This window comes from Molothrus ater, chromosome 1, assembly GCF_012460135.2.
Source record: "Molothrus ater isolate BHLD 08-10-18 breed brown headed cowbird chromosome 1, BPBGC_Mater_1.1, whole genome shotgun sequence".
Taxonomy (NCBI): domain Eukaryota; kingdom Metazoa; phylum Chordata; class Aves; order Passeriformes; family Icteridae; genus Molothrus; species Molothrus ater.
In genome coordinates, this window is record NC_050478.2 from 58,515,584 (window position 1) to 58,534,125 (window position 18,542).

At 41.1% G+C, this 18,542-nt stretch overlaps 1 protein-coding gene across 1 annotated transcript in view; it reads right to left on the reverse strand.

Moving 5' to 3' along the window:
* Positions 1–18,488, reverse strand: part of TPPP (tubulin polymerization promoting protein) — a 67,133-nt gene extending 48,645 nt beyond the window's left edge. The window contains exons 1-2 of the mRNA XM_036404501.1: positions 18,415–18,488; positions 2,995–3,246 (exon numbers count right to left, since the gene is read on the reverse strand). Coding sequence (XP_036260394.1) covers positions 2,995–3,242 — 248 coding nt within the window. The 5' untranslated portion in view covers positions 3,243–3,246; positions 18,415–18,488. The remainder of the gene's footprint in view (positions 1–2,994; positions 3,247–18,414) is intronic.
* Between the last annotated feature and the right edge of the window lie 54 nt (positions 18,489–18,542).

Here is an 18,542-nt window from a genome sequence, read left to right on the forward strand (position 1 = left end):
TAAGCAAGCAGCTGCATGGGGCTTGGCCACTGGCTGAGGTTAAACCAGGACAACTGGATAGAGGAAAAGATGGTATGCCTCTTCCAAGAGAAATGACAACACTTAACAGCGGTCACAGGAGCAAGGTCTGAGAAACTGCTGAGCTAACCCTCCCCCTCAAGAGCCAAAGACAAAAACCTTCAAGCCGAGGTGGGAGCATTCAACAGCAGCAAGGGGATTTGCTAACATTTCCCAGGAGGCTCAGGTACCTGCCACCTTACAACTCACTCCTGTGCAACAGGACGGGATTCCTTCTGCCCCAGTCACCAAACCTGATACTTCTTTATATCTGCTAATGCTGCACATCTGTTTATGCCATATCACGGGGTTATCCTGTCACTAAAGAGCCCAGAAACTGATATGAGAAAGCAGCAATAAGATTATATTTATCTACAGGAAATAAAACAACAAAATTCTAAGCTGATGAAAGTAAAAAAAAAAAATTGAAAATATCATAGATCAAAAAAGAAACAAAACCCTACAACCTAAAGATCCATTTCAAATAAGCCAGCTCTCTGATGGTATACCTAACTCCATTCAAGTAGGGATTGATACAAGGACAAGAGGGTGGGAGTGTGCATATGTAGTGTTTACAGTTATCTAGGTAAGAACCCCAAGGAGAAAAGGAACAAAGAAAGAAATCAATCAAATAAATAAGGTTATTCTAACTATATATGTTACACAAATGTCATGGTTTGACACTGGCACAATGCCAGTGCCTCCATGAGAATACTCTCTCCCTGGTTTCTGCTTTGAGATATGACCAGGAATAAGCAAAACCGGCTCCCACTTAGGGAAAAAAAATAAATTTATTAACTAAACTACAAGGGAAAGGGAAAAAAAAGTAACACACAAGGAAAATGAAAACTTCACAAATACATCTCCTCCTCCATCCCCACCAAATTCCCAATACAATACATCCCCCAAATCATCGACTCTCAGTCCGGCACCACCCTTCAGAATACTCAATCCTCAGTTCATCAAGAGGACAAGGAGTCCTTCTTGTGCCAATGGTGACCTCTTCCTTTCATGTCCAGCGCTTCACCACTGAACACCGACCAGAGCTGCTTCTAGGGTCGACTTTTAAGGATGCTTCTTCCCACTGCAAAAAGGCACAGTCTCAACTTTGGGACACCTGCCCCCCCCCCATATTTTTCACCCCCTGGGGCCAAGGGGTACCCACACCGAACCCTCTTGGTCCTGAGGCATTGCCTCCCCCTAGAATGTAGTCCCTGTATCACAAGGAACATGGTTCTGTCCATGGCTATACAAAAAGAGTCCAGCAAAAGCCACTCCATCATCTCTTCCCACTAAGATTCTTCTCTATTCTTCCAACATCTCTCACTTGCCCAGACCTCTCTCACACTTGCCCATTTCCTTCATCTTCCACTCTATCTCTCTTCTAGGAAAGGTTAATGTTCTGTAAAGTTTTCATTGTCTGAAAAGCGGTTAAGAGCTCCTACAAGCGGCTGGCTGCACCCCCGCCCCCCTTCTCTCCTTCACAGCCCTGCTGCTGGCACAGGCACATGTTTACCAAGTTTCAAGGTAACAGTCTCAGGCACCAGCTCTCTCTCTCTCTCTGTCTCCCGGGGGGAGGCGCCTGATGGCTCCCGGTTTCTCTCTCTCTTCCACCCTTCCGCCCCCGGGCTCAGGCCTACCTCTCCTGGCCACATGGCTTTTCCCCTTCCCCCCGTCCAGCCAGCAGCTGGGCCGGGGGAGAGACCCAAACTCTTTCCCGCTGGAAACCGAAGAGAACCTCCCAGGGCGCAAGCCCTGCTTTTAGCCCCGTGTTCTCAGAGGCAGATCCAATGTCCCAATGGCCACATTAGGTGCCAATATTAAAATCTGAACTTACATTGGCCTGACCACAGCATCCCAGAAAACATATTTCCTGTCAAACCACCACAACGGACAACTTTCAAGATTAAAGGTCTTTTCTTCTCTGCCTTTCTCCAGTTTGATGCAGTCTAAATGGTCAGTGCTTGTAGCAAGATTTTCCAGCTACCTTGTAAGCAATGCAGTTTGCATGTTTTCCCAGCATTACACCACAACATTTGAGTGCATAAGCCAAATAAGTGTTCCTACAGGCTACAAGTACAATTAAGAGACCTATTTAAAAAGTATATCCCTCAACACAATGATATGTGAGACAATTTAAACAGTGTGGTAATAAAAAGCAGAAAAGAGAAGATTATCATATCAGATGCCAGGGGAATATGAAAGGTAAAAATAATTCAATTCTATACATAAAGCAAAACCAAAAGAATTATTTGGGACTTCATACAGAACATGCCATAACAGATTAATCCCTTGTTAACATATTTCCTTTAATATCTTCTCTTAGGTTCGACAAGTTTCTGACTAAGCCCACCTAGATTTTCAACTGGGGAGAAAGTTTCACTAAAGCTCCAGTCACAAAAATAAGATCAGATGACAAGACAATCCTAATTCATCATAGCCAAGGGTCACCCTAAGTCTGGCATGGCCCTACACTTCAAACTTGAGCTGGTGTTGTGCTGGACATCATGACTGCTGTTAGAATACTGACTTTTAGTACATATCCCACCTTACCCTCTGTCTTCTGAGGCCAAGCTTTGGCAAGATCATCCTGACATCCTGATTTCATTCAGATATCTTTCAAGAAATAGTGACAGCACTTACTGCAGACCAGTTTATTGGAATAGCCTACATTTATTCTGATCACATCATGGTCTTTGAATAATACAACAGCTGTGAAATTGAAGTCAATTTAATATAGTAGGTCAGAAGCTGAAAGCTGTATCTTCAGACAAAACAACAAATTTTTTTAAAGGAACAAGAAAGAGATTGATTTTGTCAAACAGTGTCTCACAACATCAGAAGCAACAGAAGGTAAATTTAGATGGTTTCTAACTAACATGGGGGGGGAGGGTGGGGAGAGAGAAGATAATGAAATTATGGCTGAAATGAACTTACTTGATTTTACTGAAGACGATGTCAACATCTGTGGTTGTCACATTCTTCCCATCTATGATATTGCAATCCTTACATAGCTTTGACCAGTTCTTCCCATGCATTTCTTTTCCTGTGGCTCTTGTATCACCATGGACAGCAAATTTTCTAAAGGCCTCTTCCAGAGCACTTATTTCTCCTGCTGCAGCTCCCTCATGAGAGTTTGAGTCTGAGGATAACCGTTTTGCTGGTTTTGCCGATTTTTCAGCCATTGTGCTACAAGGAAAAGGAGGGTAAACGTAATGTATTAATTTGCACTAGATTACTTTCTGTCAATCTACACGCTAGAGTTCATGTCACAACATATGAAGACCATATGAAGAATAGATGGTCTATAAAGTTAGAAAGAACTCACTCCCCTCCACCATCAAACATCAGTCTAAACAGAGAACTGTAAAACTCTCTGCCCATCTGGGAAAAAAAATTCTAGTACAGTACAAAAAAGGAAAGGTACAGAAAGAAACTAGGGACACAAAACCAGTTGCACCATCATTACATCAGCCACCAAAAGAATACTTAGTATTTGCTCCTTTTTTTTTTTCTTAAATGGCAATCATCACAGTCACTCTGTTGATTTGAATAGAAGTATGCCCTTTACATTGTAGGCATTACTTGTACTTCTATTTCTGAAGGAAAAATAGACATCCCTTTATTTTCTGGACTTCAACTTTTAATTTTATTTTTTACTGAAAAATTACGTATTTTTGAAATGCAACAAAAATATTAATGTTAGAACCCTTATGTTACATTATGTAAGGGCTAACAAGTACAAGACAAGTCTCTCCTGTTATCCAGACCATTTATTTCTCAAGTTTATGCCCAAAGAACTGTAGCTGTGGAATTCATTTGGAATGAACACATCCATGATGGAGGCATACTGAGAAGGGATGTCATTACTTCAGACAAGAACTTTGAGACTACTCCAAGTACATATAGTATAGGTTTGTTTTTTACATGAAACCTTAAACTGTGCAATAGAATACTATTTTTAGGTGTCTTCACAAAAAAAACACACCCGGAAGCACCAGAAACATCTTCTGCCCATGTACTCTTGGCATGGCAGAAGTAAGAGGCACTAAACTAGGGACTAAAAAGCTAGGCACAGGGCACACTGCCTGCCTGCCCCAACAAGCTGCACACAGACTGTCACCACCATCACGTTGGTGGCACTGCTACAAATTTTTAACCTATAAAGAGATGGTTAAAGTATCAGAAATCTGGCAAATGCTAGATAAGGGCTGGAAAGCCCATCATACTTACCCAGCCTTTCTTCTAAAGCCGCAGCTGTATGTGAGATGTGATTAACATATACAGAGATGGGTAGGTACTTCTAGTTAAGGTTTTATTTTTTATCAGATAGGAAGTTCTTTTGATTTATATACTGTACATCAGTACAAATGCCTCAGCAAGGGAAAGGGTTCTAAAATTCTATCTCTTCCTATATTGTTTAAACTCTGACACTCAAACAATGATGACATACCCTTCCCTGCACACTGTAACCATTGCTACTTGCTATGCAGCAGTTATTGTTGAAGCTTTTGATTAGAAAGAATCTTTTAATTAGAAACATACTAAAAGGACCTCTGTCCTTCACACTTGAGCAAACATAGCATGGCCAAAGCCCTACTGCCTTTTTTGAAAACACCTAAATGCTTAAATCCCTTGCTATATCTTAAGCCGGGGGATCCTTCTGTTTTGTTTACACAGACAGCACAAGTTTTGGCCAACAAACCAAAATGCTAAATTAGAATTATTATGACAAAAATTTACTAACTGTAGCCTGAGAGTTGTATGTGCACCTATGAAATAAATGTGAAGAACAGAGGGGGAAAAAGAGTTTGAAAATATCAAGTTCATAAAAACGTTTAAAAAGTAACCAATTCCCATTTCTATTTCCTTTGCATTGTGCCTACTGTCCAAAGAGGAATTTTACCTCAAAAACCTTATCTGAAAGCATCCCAACACTGAAACACTAAAACAAAAAACATGCACAGTAAATTGAAAGCTACTACACACATTAAGACACACATACTTTTACCAAAATGTGTCTAGATCAAATCTTCTGCTTCATCAGGCTATATTCTTTTGTCACCAAAACAGTAGTAAAATATAAAAAAAAAAAAAAAAATACTATTGACATAACGCATACAACAGAGTATTTCTATTATTTCTATTATATTTACTATTGACATAACGCATACAACAGAGTATTAAAAATCAGATCATGAAGATCTATGATGTACCTCTATATTCAAGGAAGCTTGACTTCCAAAAGCAGAAGTCTCTTCCAAGCTTGTAGCATTTGAAATCAACTGGAGCTGAAATACAGAGCCAGAAATTTTCCAAGCTAATACTAACTGGCTAGAGAAAGAGAGTACAGATCAGCAAAAACCATGTCTGTGTAGGATATTAAAAACCAAATTTACCTTTGTATGCAAGAAACAGGACATGAAAAGGTGGAAATTTGCAATGGTAAGGTATATATGGTTTGCAACAGTTTGTAATTTTATCTTGTGGCAAATAAACTTTCCAGGAAATTTTCAGGGATAGCTCCTGCTTGCTCTTAGCAATTCTCTTAAGAAGCTATACTCATAGTGAGTATCTTTAAGAGATACAATAATAGCACAGTTGACAAGCTATAAACAAGAAAACATCTGCATCACTCTGTCTCATCTGACATTGGAAAATATAACCACGTGCCTACATTTTTAAGTATCTCCTGAACAAAATCTTTCCTTAGCCAGTGTCAGTGCCTTGCTGGCCAATTATGCTTTGTTGTGTATAACCATGAATCAACTTTGCACAGCACAGCAGAATCATGCTTTATTATCTTATACAGTCTTTAATATAATAGCAGGAACAAACTGTCCCTGTGTGCCAAAAGATCAGTCAATGGAGTAAACGTCCAGCCTGGCTGGGCAAGGAGGTTTTGGAGGTACTTAGGAATAAAAAGAGGATGTATCAGCGTTGGAAGGAGGGTCAGGTCTCTAAGGAAGTATTCAAGAAGGCTGCTTGAGCATGCAGAAAAAAAATTAGGGAGGCCAAAGCTCATTTTGAACTTAGAATGGTGACTTCTGTAAAGGATAATAAAAAATGTTTTTACAAATACCTTAATGCTAGAAGGAAGGGTAAGACCAGCCTTTGTTCTTTATTGGACAAGGGAGGGAACTTAGCATCTGCAGATGAGGAGAAGGCAGAAGTGCTTAATGCCTACTTTGCTTCAGTTTTTAGTGGGAAGATGACTTGCCTTCAAGACACCTGCCCGCCTGGAATGGTTGATGGTGTCAGGGAGCAGAACGGTCCCCCCATTATCCAAGAGGAGGCAGTCAAAGAACTACTGAAATGCTTGGATGTTCATAAATCTATGGGACCAGATGGGATCCACCCCAGGGTAATGAGAGAGCTGGCAAATGAGCTTGCAAAGCCACTCTCCATCATTTACCATCAGTCCTGGCTCACTGGTGAGGTTCCAGATGACTGAAAGCTGGCCAACGTGATGCCCATTCACAAAAAGGGTGCAAAGGAGGATCCTGGTAATTATAGACCAGTCAGCCTGACCTCAGTACCTGGCAAGATAATGGAACAGTTTATATTAAGTGCCATCACACAGAACTTACAGGATGGCCAAGGTATCAGACCCAGTCAGCTTGGGTTTAGGAGGGGTAGGTCATGTTTGACCAACCTGGTCGCCTTTTATGACCAGGTAACCCGCCTAGTGGATACAGGGAACGCTGTAGATGTTGTTTATTTGGATTTCAGCAAGGCCTTTGACACTGTCTCCCACAGCATACTCCTACACAAGCTGGCAGCCCATGGCTTGGACAGGAGCACTCTTTGTTGGGTTAGGAACTGGCTGTATGGCCGGGCCCAGAGAGTGGTGGTGAATGGTGCTGCATCCAGCTGGCGGCCAGTCACCAGTGGTGTCCCTCAGGGGTATGTGCTGGAGCCAGTTCTGTTTAATATTTTTATTGATGACATGGATGAGGGTTTAGAGCCTTTTATTAGCAAATTTGCAGATGACACTAAGCTGGGAGCGTGTGTCGATCTGTTAGAGGGACGGAGGGCTTTGCAGAGGGACTTGGAACAGTTGGATGGATGGGCAGAATCTAATGGGATGAAGTTCAATAAGTCCAAGTGCCAAGTCCTGCACTTTGGCTACAATAACCCCCTGCAACGTTATAGGCTGGGGATGGTGTGGCTGGACAGTGCTCAGGAGGAAAGGGACCTGGGCGTGCTGGTTGACAGTCGGCTGAACATGAGCCAGCAGTGTGCCCTGGTGGCCAAGAAGGCCAATGGCATCCTGGCCTGTATCAGGAATAGTGTGGCCAGCAGGACCAGGGAGGCTATTCTTCCCCTGTACTCAGCACTGGTGAGGTCACACCTTGAGTATTGTGTCCAGTTCTGGGCCCCTCAGTTTAGGAGGGACGTTGAGATGCTTGAGCGTGTCCAAAGGAGAGCAACGAGGCTGGTGAGGGGCTTGGAACACAAGCCATATGAAGAACGACTAAGGGAGCTGGGGTTGTTCAGCCTGGAGAAAAGGAGACTCAGAGGTGACCTTATCACTCTCTTCAGCTTCCTGAAGGGTGACTGTGGTGAGCTGGGAGTCGGTCTCTTTCTCCGGGCAACAACAGACAGAACAAGAGGACACAGTCTCAAGCTGCGCCAAGGGAGATACAGGCTAGAATTAAGGAGGACGTTTTTCACAGAAAGAGTGATCAAATACTGGAATCATCTACCCAGGGAGGTAGTGGAGTCACCATCCCTCGATGTGTTTAAAAAAAGACTGGATGTGGCACTTGGCGCCATGATCTAGTTGAGGTGTTAGAACATGGGTTGGAGTCGATGATCTTAAAGGTCTCTTCCAACCTAGAAATTCTGTGATTCTGTGTAGCAACTGAAAGAATTTTTTACTTACTTTCAGTAGCTAATATATTTAAACTTTATAAACTTGCTATAGGAAAAATGCTCACGAACATATTTAGCCTTCAGAAAGATCGTTCCATACTAACTTCTCTCACTCATTAATAAATGAACTTTGTATTGGGGTTTTTTGCGTAGTTCTGGATCAGGCAGAACAGACAGAAAAGGCTTTAGTTTTGAATGGTGAAATCTGGTATGCAGAACAAACTAATTTCAAATAAATCCTCACCATCTAAAGCAGAAAGTCAAGGGGAGATTAAAACCAGGGCTCTGCAGTGGTTGCCAAATATTATTATGGACACTCCTTGTCGAATCACAATTACAGTTTACTTGTTAAAATCCTATGTAATAGCATGAAATATATCAAAAAAAAGCTACCTGGATTGATGAAAAAATTATCTAGTCTCAATTTAAACTTTTCTTTCTTAACTCTACAAACAACACAGTGTGAAGTGTTTGTTAACATAATTAGAAGGTAAAGAACTGCACAACACAGGATATTAAATGAGACTTTGAATGGGGCCAGCTCCTTTAATTTTTTTTAGTGATTAGAGATAAGGAAGGAGATCATGTCATGTTAAAGAAACGATCTCTCAAACAGAAATAAAGAATAATCTATTTGACAAAAATTCAAGATCAAATGCTGTTCTGAGTTTTCCTTATTCTTTTCCCCTGGACAAAGGAATCAAAAGGTGCTTGGTAGATTCCGCTAGAAGTAAAGATTATGAGTAAGTTGGGGCAGGGCCACAGTAAGACGATAAGTTAAAGATGAAAGAAAGTGATTACTCTTGAATACCAAATATAAAATACAGTAAAACAAAATTAAACCACTGTTCAAAAGCATGAGCTGTGTAGATGCTGACTACAACAACTACAGCTAACCAAAGAAATGCCTTTCATCATCATCCAAAAGGTCTAGTATGTATAAAATTAGACAATAACAAGTTCCAGAGTCAGCAGAAAGAAGGTGGGAGTAGCCACCAATACTGCATGCTCCTCTCCAAATACTGCATGCTCCAACCAAGCAGGTCCACATCACCAAAAGCAGCCAGATAAGAAAGAGGTACAAGCAGATGCTAGAGTTTTGGAGGTTTGCGAAAGAACAACCATCCTCCAAAAAAATGGAGTTTCAGAAACCCACAGAATACTTAGACAGTTAGGTACTGCGTTATGAACTGCTATAGTCTGTGTCCTTTAGTAACACAAAAAACCAGTTCTTGTCCCTTCCCTCACTCTGCAATAGGTAAATAATACAGCACATTATATGGAGATTAAGCCAGGGATCAAACTAACTCATGTTAACTGATGCCAGCCACTGACTTCATTACTGTCTTGTGCTATATAGACTGAAAGTGCAGATCTGTGTTCTCAGCATGTGCCTAAGCAATTAGAAAAAGTTTTCTAATATCATCAAACTTCTTTTTAGCCAGAGACTAGAATATATATTCATCTGCAGACAGACAGCTGAAAGACCTCCACTAGATAAAGTCACTTATTAACCTGGATTCTTTCATAAAAGATGTGAAGTGAATGTTTCTGTGAATTTCAGTTGTCAATTTCTAGAGCTGTGTGAATACCCAAAGCCTCAGTACTAACCAACTGCCAACTCTACTGAAGGACTTATATTAATTTACACTCTTTCACACCCTCTCCAAGTGTCAAGAAACTGCAGGAATTATGGTATAGCTTTGATTTAAATTTGTGGGAATTGCTCTTACAAGTAATCTGCCTCTTAGTAAGGAAGACTTACTAAGTCCCAGAGTATTTTTTCCAACAATTTCAGAAGCTTATGCAACTCTGAATATGCATATGTCCTAACAGGTCAGAATTCACCACAGCACCTTCACTGCCCCATCCCTGACAACTAATTCATGGCTTATTTGCTCAGCAGAAAGCTTAGTATTTTTAATGCAAATTATCATCACTGCCATTGCATGGATAGAGAAACGAAAGGAGAGGGATGAAGAAACATGTCTGTTCTGTTCTGCAGTATTCAGAACATCATGAGGACCCCAGGACCCATATTCTACACTACTTTAATTATTAAGGTCACATAAAGCAGATACATGAGTGCAATGACTACTCTAAGAGCCAACATTCTCTGACTTGATAAAGGAAATAAAAATACATTCTTACTAGCTGCAAATCTATTAAACCCTTTTAGGAAGTTCACATCAAAAAAACTGTTTACTAAAAAAAATTAAAAAAATATACACACACATACATGTCACAGAATGACTGGGTTGGAAGAGACCTTCAAGATCATCAAGTCCAACCCATGCCCTAACACCTCAACTAAACCATGGCACCATGTGCCACATCCAGTCTTTTCTTAAACACATCCAGGGATGGTGACTCCACCACCTCCCTGGGCAGACCATTCCAGTACTTTATCACTCTTTCCATGAAAAACTTTTTCCTAATATCCAACCTATATTTCCCTTGGCTCAGTTCAAGACTGATACACATATCAGCAGGATACAAAATTCCTATTTTTTTTGGTGCTTTACCATGTACTTTTTCATCTGCTTTGTCTAGCTTACCTCTAATAGCTTTCATTTGCAGGAAGTTTTAAACAGTGTTAAAAAACAGTTTTAATGAAGTCATCTCACAACATCAACTGCCATGGAAACAAATATGAGTGTAACTGTCTAAGACAGAGCAACAGACTAGAATATTACAACATTATTACAGCCTCAGATGCATTCACGCTAATGGAAAAGGATTAGCGTGATGGAAAAGGAAATGGATTTTAAAACTGTTCATGCTTTACAATACTTATCAACCAAGAATTTGCTAAAATGACGTCAAAAGTCTAGCGCGAATTAAGGAAAACTTCCAATTCACACTTTTAAACAGCAGAAATCATTTAAGAGTCAAGCAGACCTCTGACTGCTAAGACTGATGAATTTTCAGAATCCGACAGCACAATGGCCCAGCTGCAATGCAATAATGGTACTGCCAGCATCTCCTTTTTCCTGTAACACTCACCTTTGCCCAGGCTAGCCTTATTTCTCAGGTGTAATACCCGCAACACGACAACACAAAGTTATGTTTACACTGAGCATCAAGGCCATCACCTAGCTAGCAACCAAAGTCTGCACTGTAAATTCCTCAGGCTCCTACAACCTAAAATGCACTATCTCTTCAGGGTCTCAGTCTTAGCCCTGATACCTCCCTCATTTCTTAATCCTTTCTACCATACACCCCAGGCAACTAGTTTTATATGTTCAGTGTTACCTGTTTTTACCTTCCATTCTCCTGCTCATTTTTCCTGCCCACCAAGTTTTGGCAAGCATGCAAGTGCTTAGGGCACAATTTTCATCGGAATCTGTTACTGCACTGTTGGAAAAACACATCCAATGCACCACAAGTAGTTGTCATCCAGAATTTCTTAAGACCTTCTAGCCAATCCAAGTAAACAAGAAAGCAACTTTTCAACGAGCACAGGAGGTGTTATTTTTATGAGTTAATTGAGTGCATAATGAATTATGAACTGTGCAAGGCATTTGAATTTGTCTGACTGTATCTGGTTTATTTTAGTACTTGATCCATCTTCCCCTTGTTATAAAAACTTAACAAAATTGCAATGAAAGTGAATTCTCATTTATTTTCTCTCTGTAATTATTTATGCCAAATAAAAACAGCAGAGACAATGCACAGCAGATGGAATCTTTTTCCCACATTTTTGCATAAACATTCAGGCTTAGGGAAGGACAAGCAGAAGGAGAAATGCAACATCCTCCTAAAAAAAACAATGCTTTAACCGCTCTTAAAGCTTCCCTTAAGCTTCCTTCACAGCTACCTGCAGGAGCCAGAGTTAAAGCATTTCTCTTCAGAGATCTGCTCTGGTTATATTTCTCTACATGTGATGCTGAAGTGAATGACAGCCACCCATATTCCCTAGCATACAACATAGAAGGCAAATGAGCAGAGACCACTGCAAAACAAGCAAAGCTAACAACTCTATCTAAAGTTAAACCCATCTTTACCTAAAGAAAATTAAATCCTTTTGCAGGCTTTCTGAGGAACTGCATGGCTGAAACTCAAGCTCTCTTAACAATATATGTGAATTTAGCACTATGGACAAGGGCAAGGCTGGCCAGATCATACAGATACATTTAGACTTTCAGCAGGACACACACAGAGTAACAGAAAAGGTACCTACTTAACCTGTCCAATGTTTCTCCTCAGCAAAACAGTATTTCAGACTGTGAACATATGCCATCACATATGCCATTGAAGGATCTAACTTAGAAACATATTTTCGAGCAAAGAGATTATTTTGACTGCTGATAAATTATTGTTACTGTTGTATTTCTAAAAACTATTGCTATTCAGCTACTTACTTCTACAATGTTGCTTGAGATACAAAACTAAGTTTAGTTCTTAGTAAATTACACTCCTTCATTTCAAAGAACCACTTCATAAATATCACCTCTTTATATAAACTAAGCATTTGTACACAGACACACAAACCTTTATCAGTAACAGATCCATTGCAACTTATTTCTTTCAAAAAACATGTTCACCTGACAACACTTAAAAGTACACAAAAATTCTCTATCTAGCTAACTCTTAACTAGCTCCACAATATCCTGTAAAACCACCACGTCACTTACACAAGGTTTTAACTATGAAGGTAAAAGCATAAATAAGGCATCCACAACATAGACATGTACTGGTAAACTCTTATTATGCTTTTTTTTCATTATGCCACTACTCCATTTGAGAGTTCCACTTTCTAAGTACTCATCCTAAGCTCTGCCAGGCTGCTGTCACTGGTAGATGACTAATCTGGACACAAACATTCTGCAGTTTCATACACAAGCAAGGATACAAGCCAGTGTCTAGAACTGCCTTCACAGGAGAAACTGAATGACACCAATTAAAGAACAACAAAAGAGGAGACTCAAGTGTTTAGATGAGGTATTTTTTCATATTTTGTATGTATCAAAAAAAGACTTCAAATCACAGATCTGGAAAGAGTGGAAGACAACAGCTGCTCTCCACAGTAGTCATACAATTAATTTACAGCTCCAAATAACATGCTAGGCCTGTCATCACTTTAGGATTAGCTGAATACAGGTTCCACTACAATTGTAGAGCTTGCTTCGCCTCACTTCTTCATACACTGTACATTGTATCCTCCCACCACATCCACCCAGACCAGACTTTACTTGGAACTTCCACAGAACCCATACAAAATATTTCTGGAAAAGCCATGAGTAATGAAGATCCACTCCATGAAAGTGGATCAAAGATTGTACAGAAAGATCACTTCAAACTCCATTAAGATGGGGGACTTTGAGTAGCACCCATAAGTAAAAGTATCTAGAGAATCAACTATTGACAGGGACAGAATTAAATCTAAGAAAAAACTGAGCTGACAAAGACTGGAAAGCACTGTAAGACTTAGTAGTCACAAAGCACCTCTGATCAAAGAAAGGAAGATGATACAAGAGATGCAAAATCATGAGACAATGTTTTACCATAAGATACTTTACAAATTACATTGGTGGAATTCTTGAGAGATCCAAATACCCCTGCAGAGAAAATGAATCACCTACTAAATGGCTCTTTACTACCAAAGATATCAAAAAACTCAACAGTTGAAAATTCAGGCTACGTCAGTGCAAATTAGAAATATGACTTCTTTATGAAGAGACAATCAACCACATCAGGGACTGAAGGTAACTCCCAAGAACAGCTGCAAATACTTCAGATCCTCATGTCCACACATTAGACTGCCTTTAATACAGAAGATCTATTTAGTCACATATCTCTGAAAGACAGACTTTTACCATATCTAGGTTATTGCTCTTGGATAACTAACTCAATATAACCAATACATGAATCAAGTTAGACTGTCTAAAGATCCCTTATGTTCTTAAAATCTGCTACTTCACTTTTGTCTGAATCCACAAAAATAAACTAACCATTAAGTACAGATTTTTTGCAACCACCCACAGCCTGGTCCAAAATAAGAAGGGAAATACTACTTTGCTAAATCAGTAAGTTCTTTCACATCTATACATGCTTCTAAGATGAAATATTTGGGTACTACTCCTTCCAATACTCAAATCAGAAGAGATAGGCCAAAACAGGTTTGTAAATTAAACAGTGTCATCAACAATGGAAAAAAAAAATTGTGAGCAAGATATCTTAGCATTTTCACTACTACTGCAAGAATTTTCTTAGCATTGATCCATTTAAGAATTTGAACTAGGACTGCAACCCTCAGAGACTCAAGCAAAAACTGTTATCTCATTGATTTTTTTAATTTCAAGTTTCTTTGTGCTCATTTTGTCAAATGCTCCCAATATATGAACACTGACACAGATGCATATTCCTGAGATTAGCCAAACTGAGCAAAAATTAACTTGATTATTTTAAACAGTAACACTGCAGATTCATTTTTATCATTTCATAAGCTGTATAATGCATTGAACCTTTGAGCTGTAAACTCTTGGTTGCCACCTCTTGGGTTTCCATCCAGGACAAGGTAAACTCATACCACAAATGCAGGACACTACGAGGCAGGAGAAGTTTCAGGAGGAAAAGAAAGAGGGAACCTTAAGACAACTAGCAAGAGTAAGAGCCTAAGCTTCTCCACAGCTGCCTCAGAGTCCTGACAGAGTTAAGAATCCCTCTTAGCAGCAGCAGCAGCAAAGTGAATTGCCCACCCACCACATATAAGAACTAAAACAAAGAAAAACTTCCCAACTGTTTTGATGGACATACCACTGTGAGCCAAGAAAACTGAGTAGCACAGAATCAGTCTGTTCTGCTCTGTCAGCACTTGAGATAAACACCCACTCAGGAAGAGTGTCCTGAAACCTGAGCAGGATATGCATACTTGTCCTGTAACACATGTACAGTCCCTGGGTACTTAAAGACCATATTTTTATAAGGGTATTTTACCAGTAACATCCTTTCACTGTACAGATCTTTTCATCACTATTCCAAAGTATCCCAAAAAACAGCCTACACTGGAATGGGAAATTCTTGCAATACTTCCATGTATGGGCAATTTGGGGTGGGCAAAGTGATGCATTCACTCAGAAATGTCTTTTAGCTGGCTGAAGGTGTAGTTATTATTATTATGTATTTCTGAGGGGGGTTAGGCACATGAGGGGGATGAGATGAAGAAAGAGCTAGAACAGCTTACAGAAAACACTCAGGAAAAGGGAAAACAATGGGAAATCAGGAAAAACATTTGTTTTCCTGTACAACTGGAATTTGAAATGAAAACTCCACTTCAAAACTTTAAAATATTACCATAGATTAAAAAAAACTGTAAAAATTAGATGGTCTGAAGAGAAAATGTTTCATATTAGGTTGATGTAGATTGTTTACCTTAGTTTTCAGCATTTAGTCAAGTTAGATGCATTTCAAAATCCCCCAAACCCAAGCCATTCTCATGTCCCAAGGATAACCCTCAGAGAACAGTGGCAGTCTTACATTAAGTTCTACAATTCCCATTACTCTTACATGAGAATGAGAAAGTACACAGCTGAATAAGGCACACACATACCAATGTATCCTTCTTAACATCAGCTTGATTTCTCTTTTGCACCACTCACAGTTCTTTATTTTCTTTGGAAAGAAAATGTTCTTTATTTTAGATCAGAATATTTAGGGGGCCATACCCAAGTTATTGTTCCATTATACTGGACATAACACATTAGTAAAGGTCCCCAACCACAGCTTCCAGACACTATGGCAATACAAACAGTAAGCAAAATATTTCCTTTCAACTAACTGGCAGAGACTTCTAGAAGTACTTATGCCCACAGTAGTCATGCCAGTGCAGCAGAGAAACAGTAGGTGTGGAAATTATATACCCGCATTTAATTTCAGTTAGGCACAGCATAAAAATGGGTTTCAGGGGGGAGACAAAAACAAACTTTGCTGCTTGCTGAAGAGAATCCATTCCATTTATCCAAGCCTACAATCACTACGCATGTGCAAATAAAAAAGGACATTACATCATTGAATGACTGACTATGCCACAGAATGACTGTTCTTGTAATATATGAAATATATACAGTAATATGTAAACATAGAGAGAGATAGCTGCTTGTGAGTATGGTCACATCCTCACACTGGAGACTTACATAATTAAAGTGTGTAAAGCAAGAAAACCATCTGATTTTATTTTGTATTTTAGATTATCACCTGAAAGCAAGTTATCAAGGTTAAACATTGCATGGCTTATTCTCTGAGGTGCTATGAGATATATTGAGTACAATTAATTGCTTTTATCTATAATGAGAATACTTAACATAAATTGACATAACCGACTGCCTCACTCTTTGAAAGACCCTTGTTTTATTTTTTCAAATTAAGCTCAAGATACAAGAAGCAAAAATAGCTCTACCAAAAATACCAATACCACTACCAAATACCAAGTTAATATAAAAATGCCAAATATTAAAACCACTACAATCACAGCTGCATGTTTTATCACCACAGTCAAGCCACAGATTAAATATGACACAGAAAGAACTACTTGCTGGATGTATATTTCCATTTATAAATACCTTTTCTTAGATTTACAAGGGTCAAGTGCAAGCATTGCAGGAGATTCCTATGTGAACTTTATCTGCAATTTGATCCTTGCATGGTATGCTGTCTAAGCATTACACTGTACTATAATTTAATATTGGACATACATTTCCAGCAGTTACAAATGATGCACTATTTAAAAGCATATAACTGTGACCCAGAAATGTACAAAGGCATTCAAAATACCATTTTATTTTTGGACTGGGGAGATGAAAGGTCAAACTGGGATAGGGGTCTCTAAAAACATAAAGAAGTGGCTCATCACTAAAGGATTAAAAAAATGGCCATTGCTATTTAAAAAAAATGTTGTATAGGTTCGATAAACAGTGATGCTATTTTAAGCCTAAGACTATGAAAGTGTATAGGGGAAAAAAACCCATACCTTAATGTTTTACTATCATGCTAACCCTAAAAAACTAGAGGGGAAAAAAATCCATACCTTAATGTTTTACTGTCATGCTAACCCTTTCCAACCTACCTAAAGCATATTATTTAATGATGCTAGCAGAGAAAACAGCAGGACGGCTCAGTAAAAGACAGTCTCACATCATGTGTTTCATTTCAAGCTGGGGCTTTGGTTTGCTCCTCCTCTTTCTTTTCTTCAATAAACATGAGGGGTTATGCAACCCTCTGTAAAACCAAAAAAAATAAATTGTCCCCTCCCAAACCTGCCCTGTGTAGAGCCTGCAAAACATTAACAGGGAAACGGGTTGTCAGCAGCATCTCCTACATGATTTGAAGCTGTCAGTGTTTAAGATGCTATTCACATGTGCATTCGGCACCTTGTAGCATACATCCAACTTCCCCTTGGAATAATTTCACCTATGTACAAGAGCTTTTACCCAGGACTGGAGAAATATTTGCAACCGAATGTGATCTGGCAGCGGAGAGGCTGTATTTATTTTCAAACAAGCTAGCCGAGTTTACAGATAAAAACACAGGATTTTGTCTCGTCCTCGTTTTCCACCCCTGAATACATGGCTGTATACCTACGGGCATTACTCCGCCGGCGCTAAATGGTCTCCCACACCTGATGCCGGTTTTGCGGAGGACGCTATACAGCAGCGAGTCTTGAAGACGAAGCCCCTCCAGCTACCACTTGGGGATTTCAAGGAAAAAAAAAATAAAGAAAGAAAAGAAACGGCAAATTGTCTCTCCGCATCGGTCCGGTGCTTCTAAACGAGCGCATGAAGCAACAGCAGCGTCGCCGTCGGTCGAAGCTTTGTTGTTGACTGCGGAGCATTTGGCGTGTGCGCGCAAGGTGGCTCCTTCCCGGCTTCTCCGGGAGCCGCCCGCGGGCGCAGCGCGGGACTCGCCGGCTGCCCGCAGCCAGCCTCCAGCATCGCCCAGCCACGGACCTGCTGCCGCCGGGAGCCGGGAAGCCGCCCGGGTTGCACGCTGGCTGCGGCCGCGCGTACCTCCTAGATGGCGATCGGGGGATGCGGCTGGCGGAGCTCATCCCCATGGCAGGGAAAGGCGCGCACCTCCTCGCCAAGCCCCGCTCCCCGCCAGCTCCTGGTCCCCGGTTCCTGGAGGGGAGCGCAGAACAATCGCGGGGACAGCACGGAGGTGAATCCCAAGGAGGGACGCGGCGCCGCCGCCCGCAACCCCCCGCGGGCGTTACATAACGACGGCGGCGGCCGCGCCGGGTTGGGCTCGGGAGCCCCTCCGGTGGGGGCTGGTACCGGGAGGGAGGCACCGGAGCCGCCAGACCCCCGGCAGACGCCTCCACCGCCCCCTCCCTCGCGCTATCAGCAGCCGAGCTGCGATCGATTAGCGACGCGATGGGAAAGAGGGAGCGGGCACGGCGCACAGCACACGACACGCACCCCACCCCCCCACCCCCGGCGGAGCGGTGCTCGGCCAGCCCAGGAGCGGCACCCGCACACTCACCGCCGGCTGCGGAGGCCTGCAGTTCTGGCGCCGCTGGCCGGGCTCCGTGCGGCGCGCTTGGCGGCAGCCGCGGGTGTCCGCAGCCGGCGCGGCCGTTGCAGCGGCACCGCCCCCCCCGCGCGGGCATT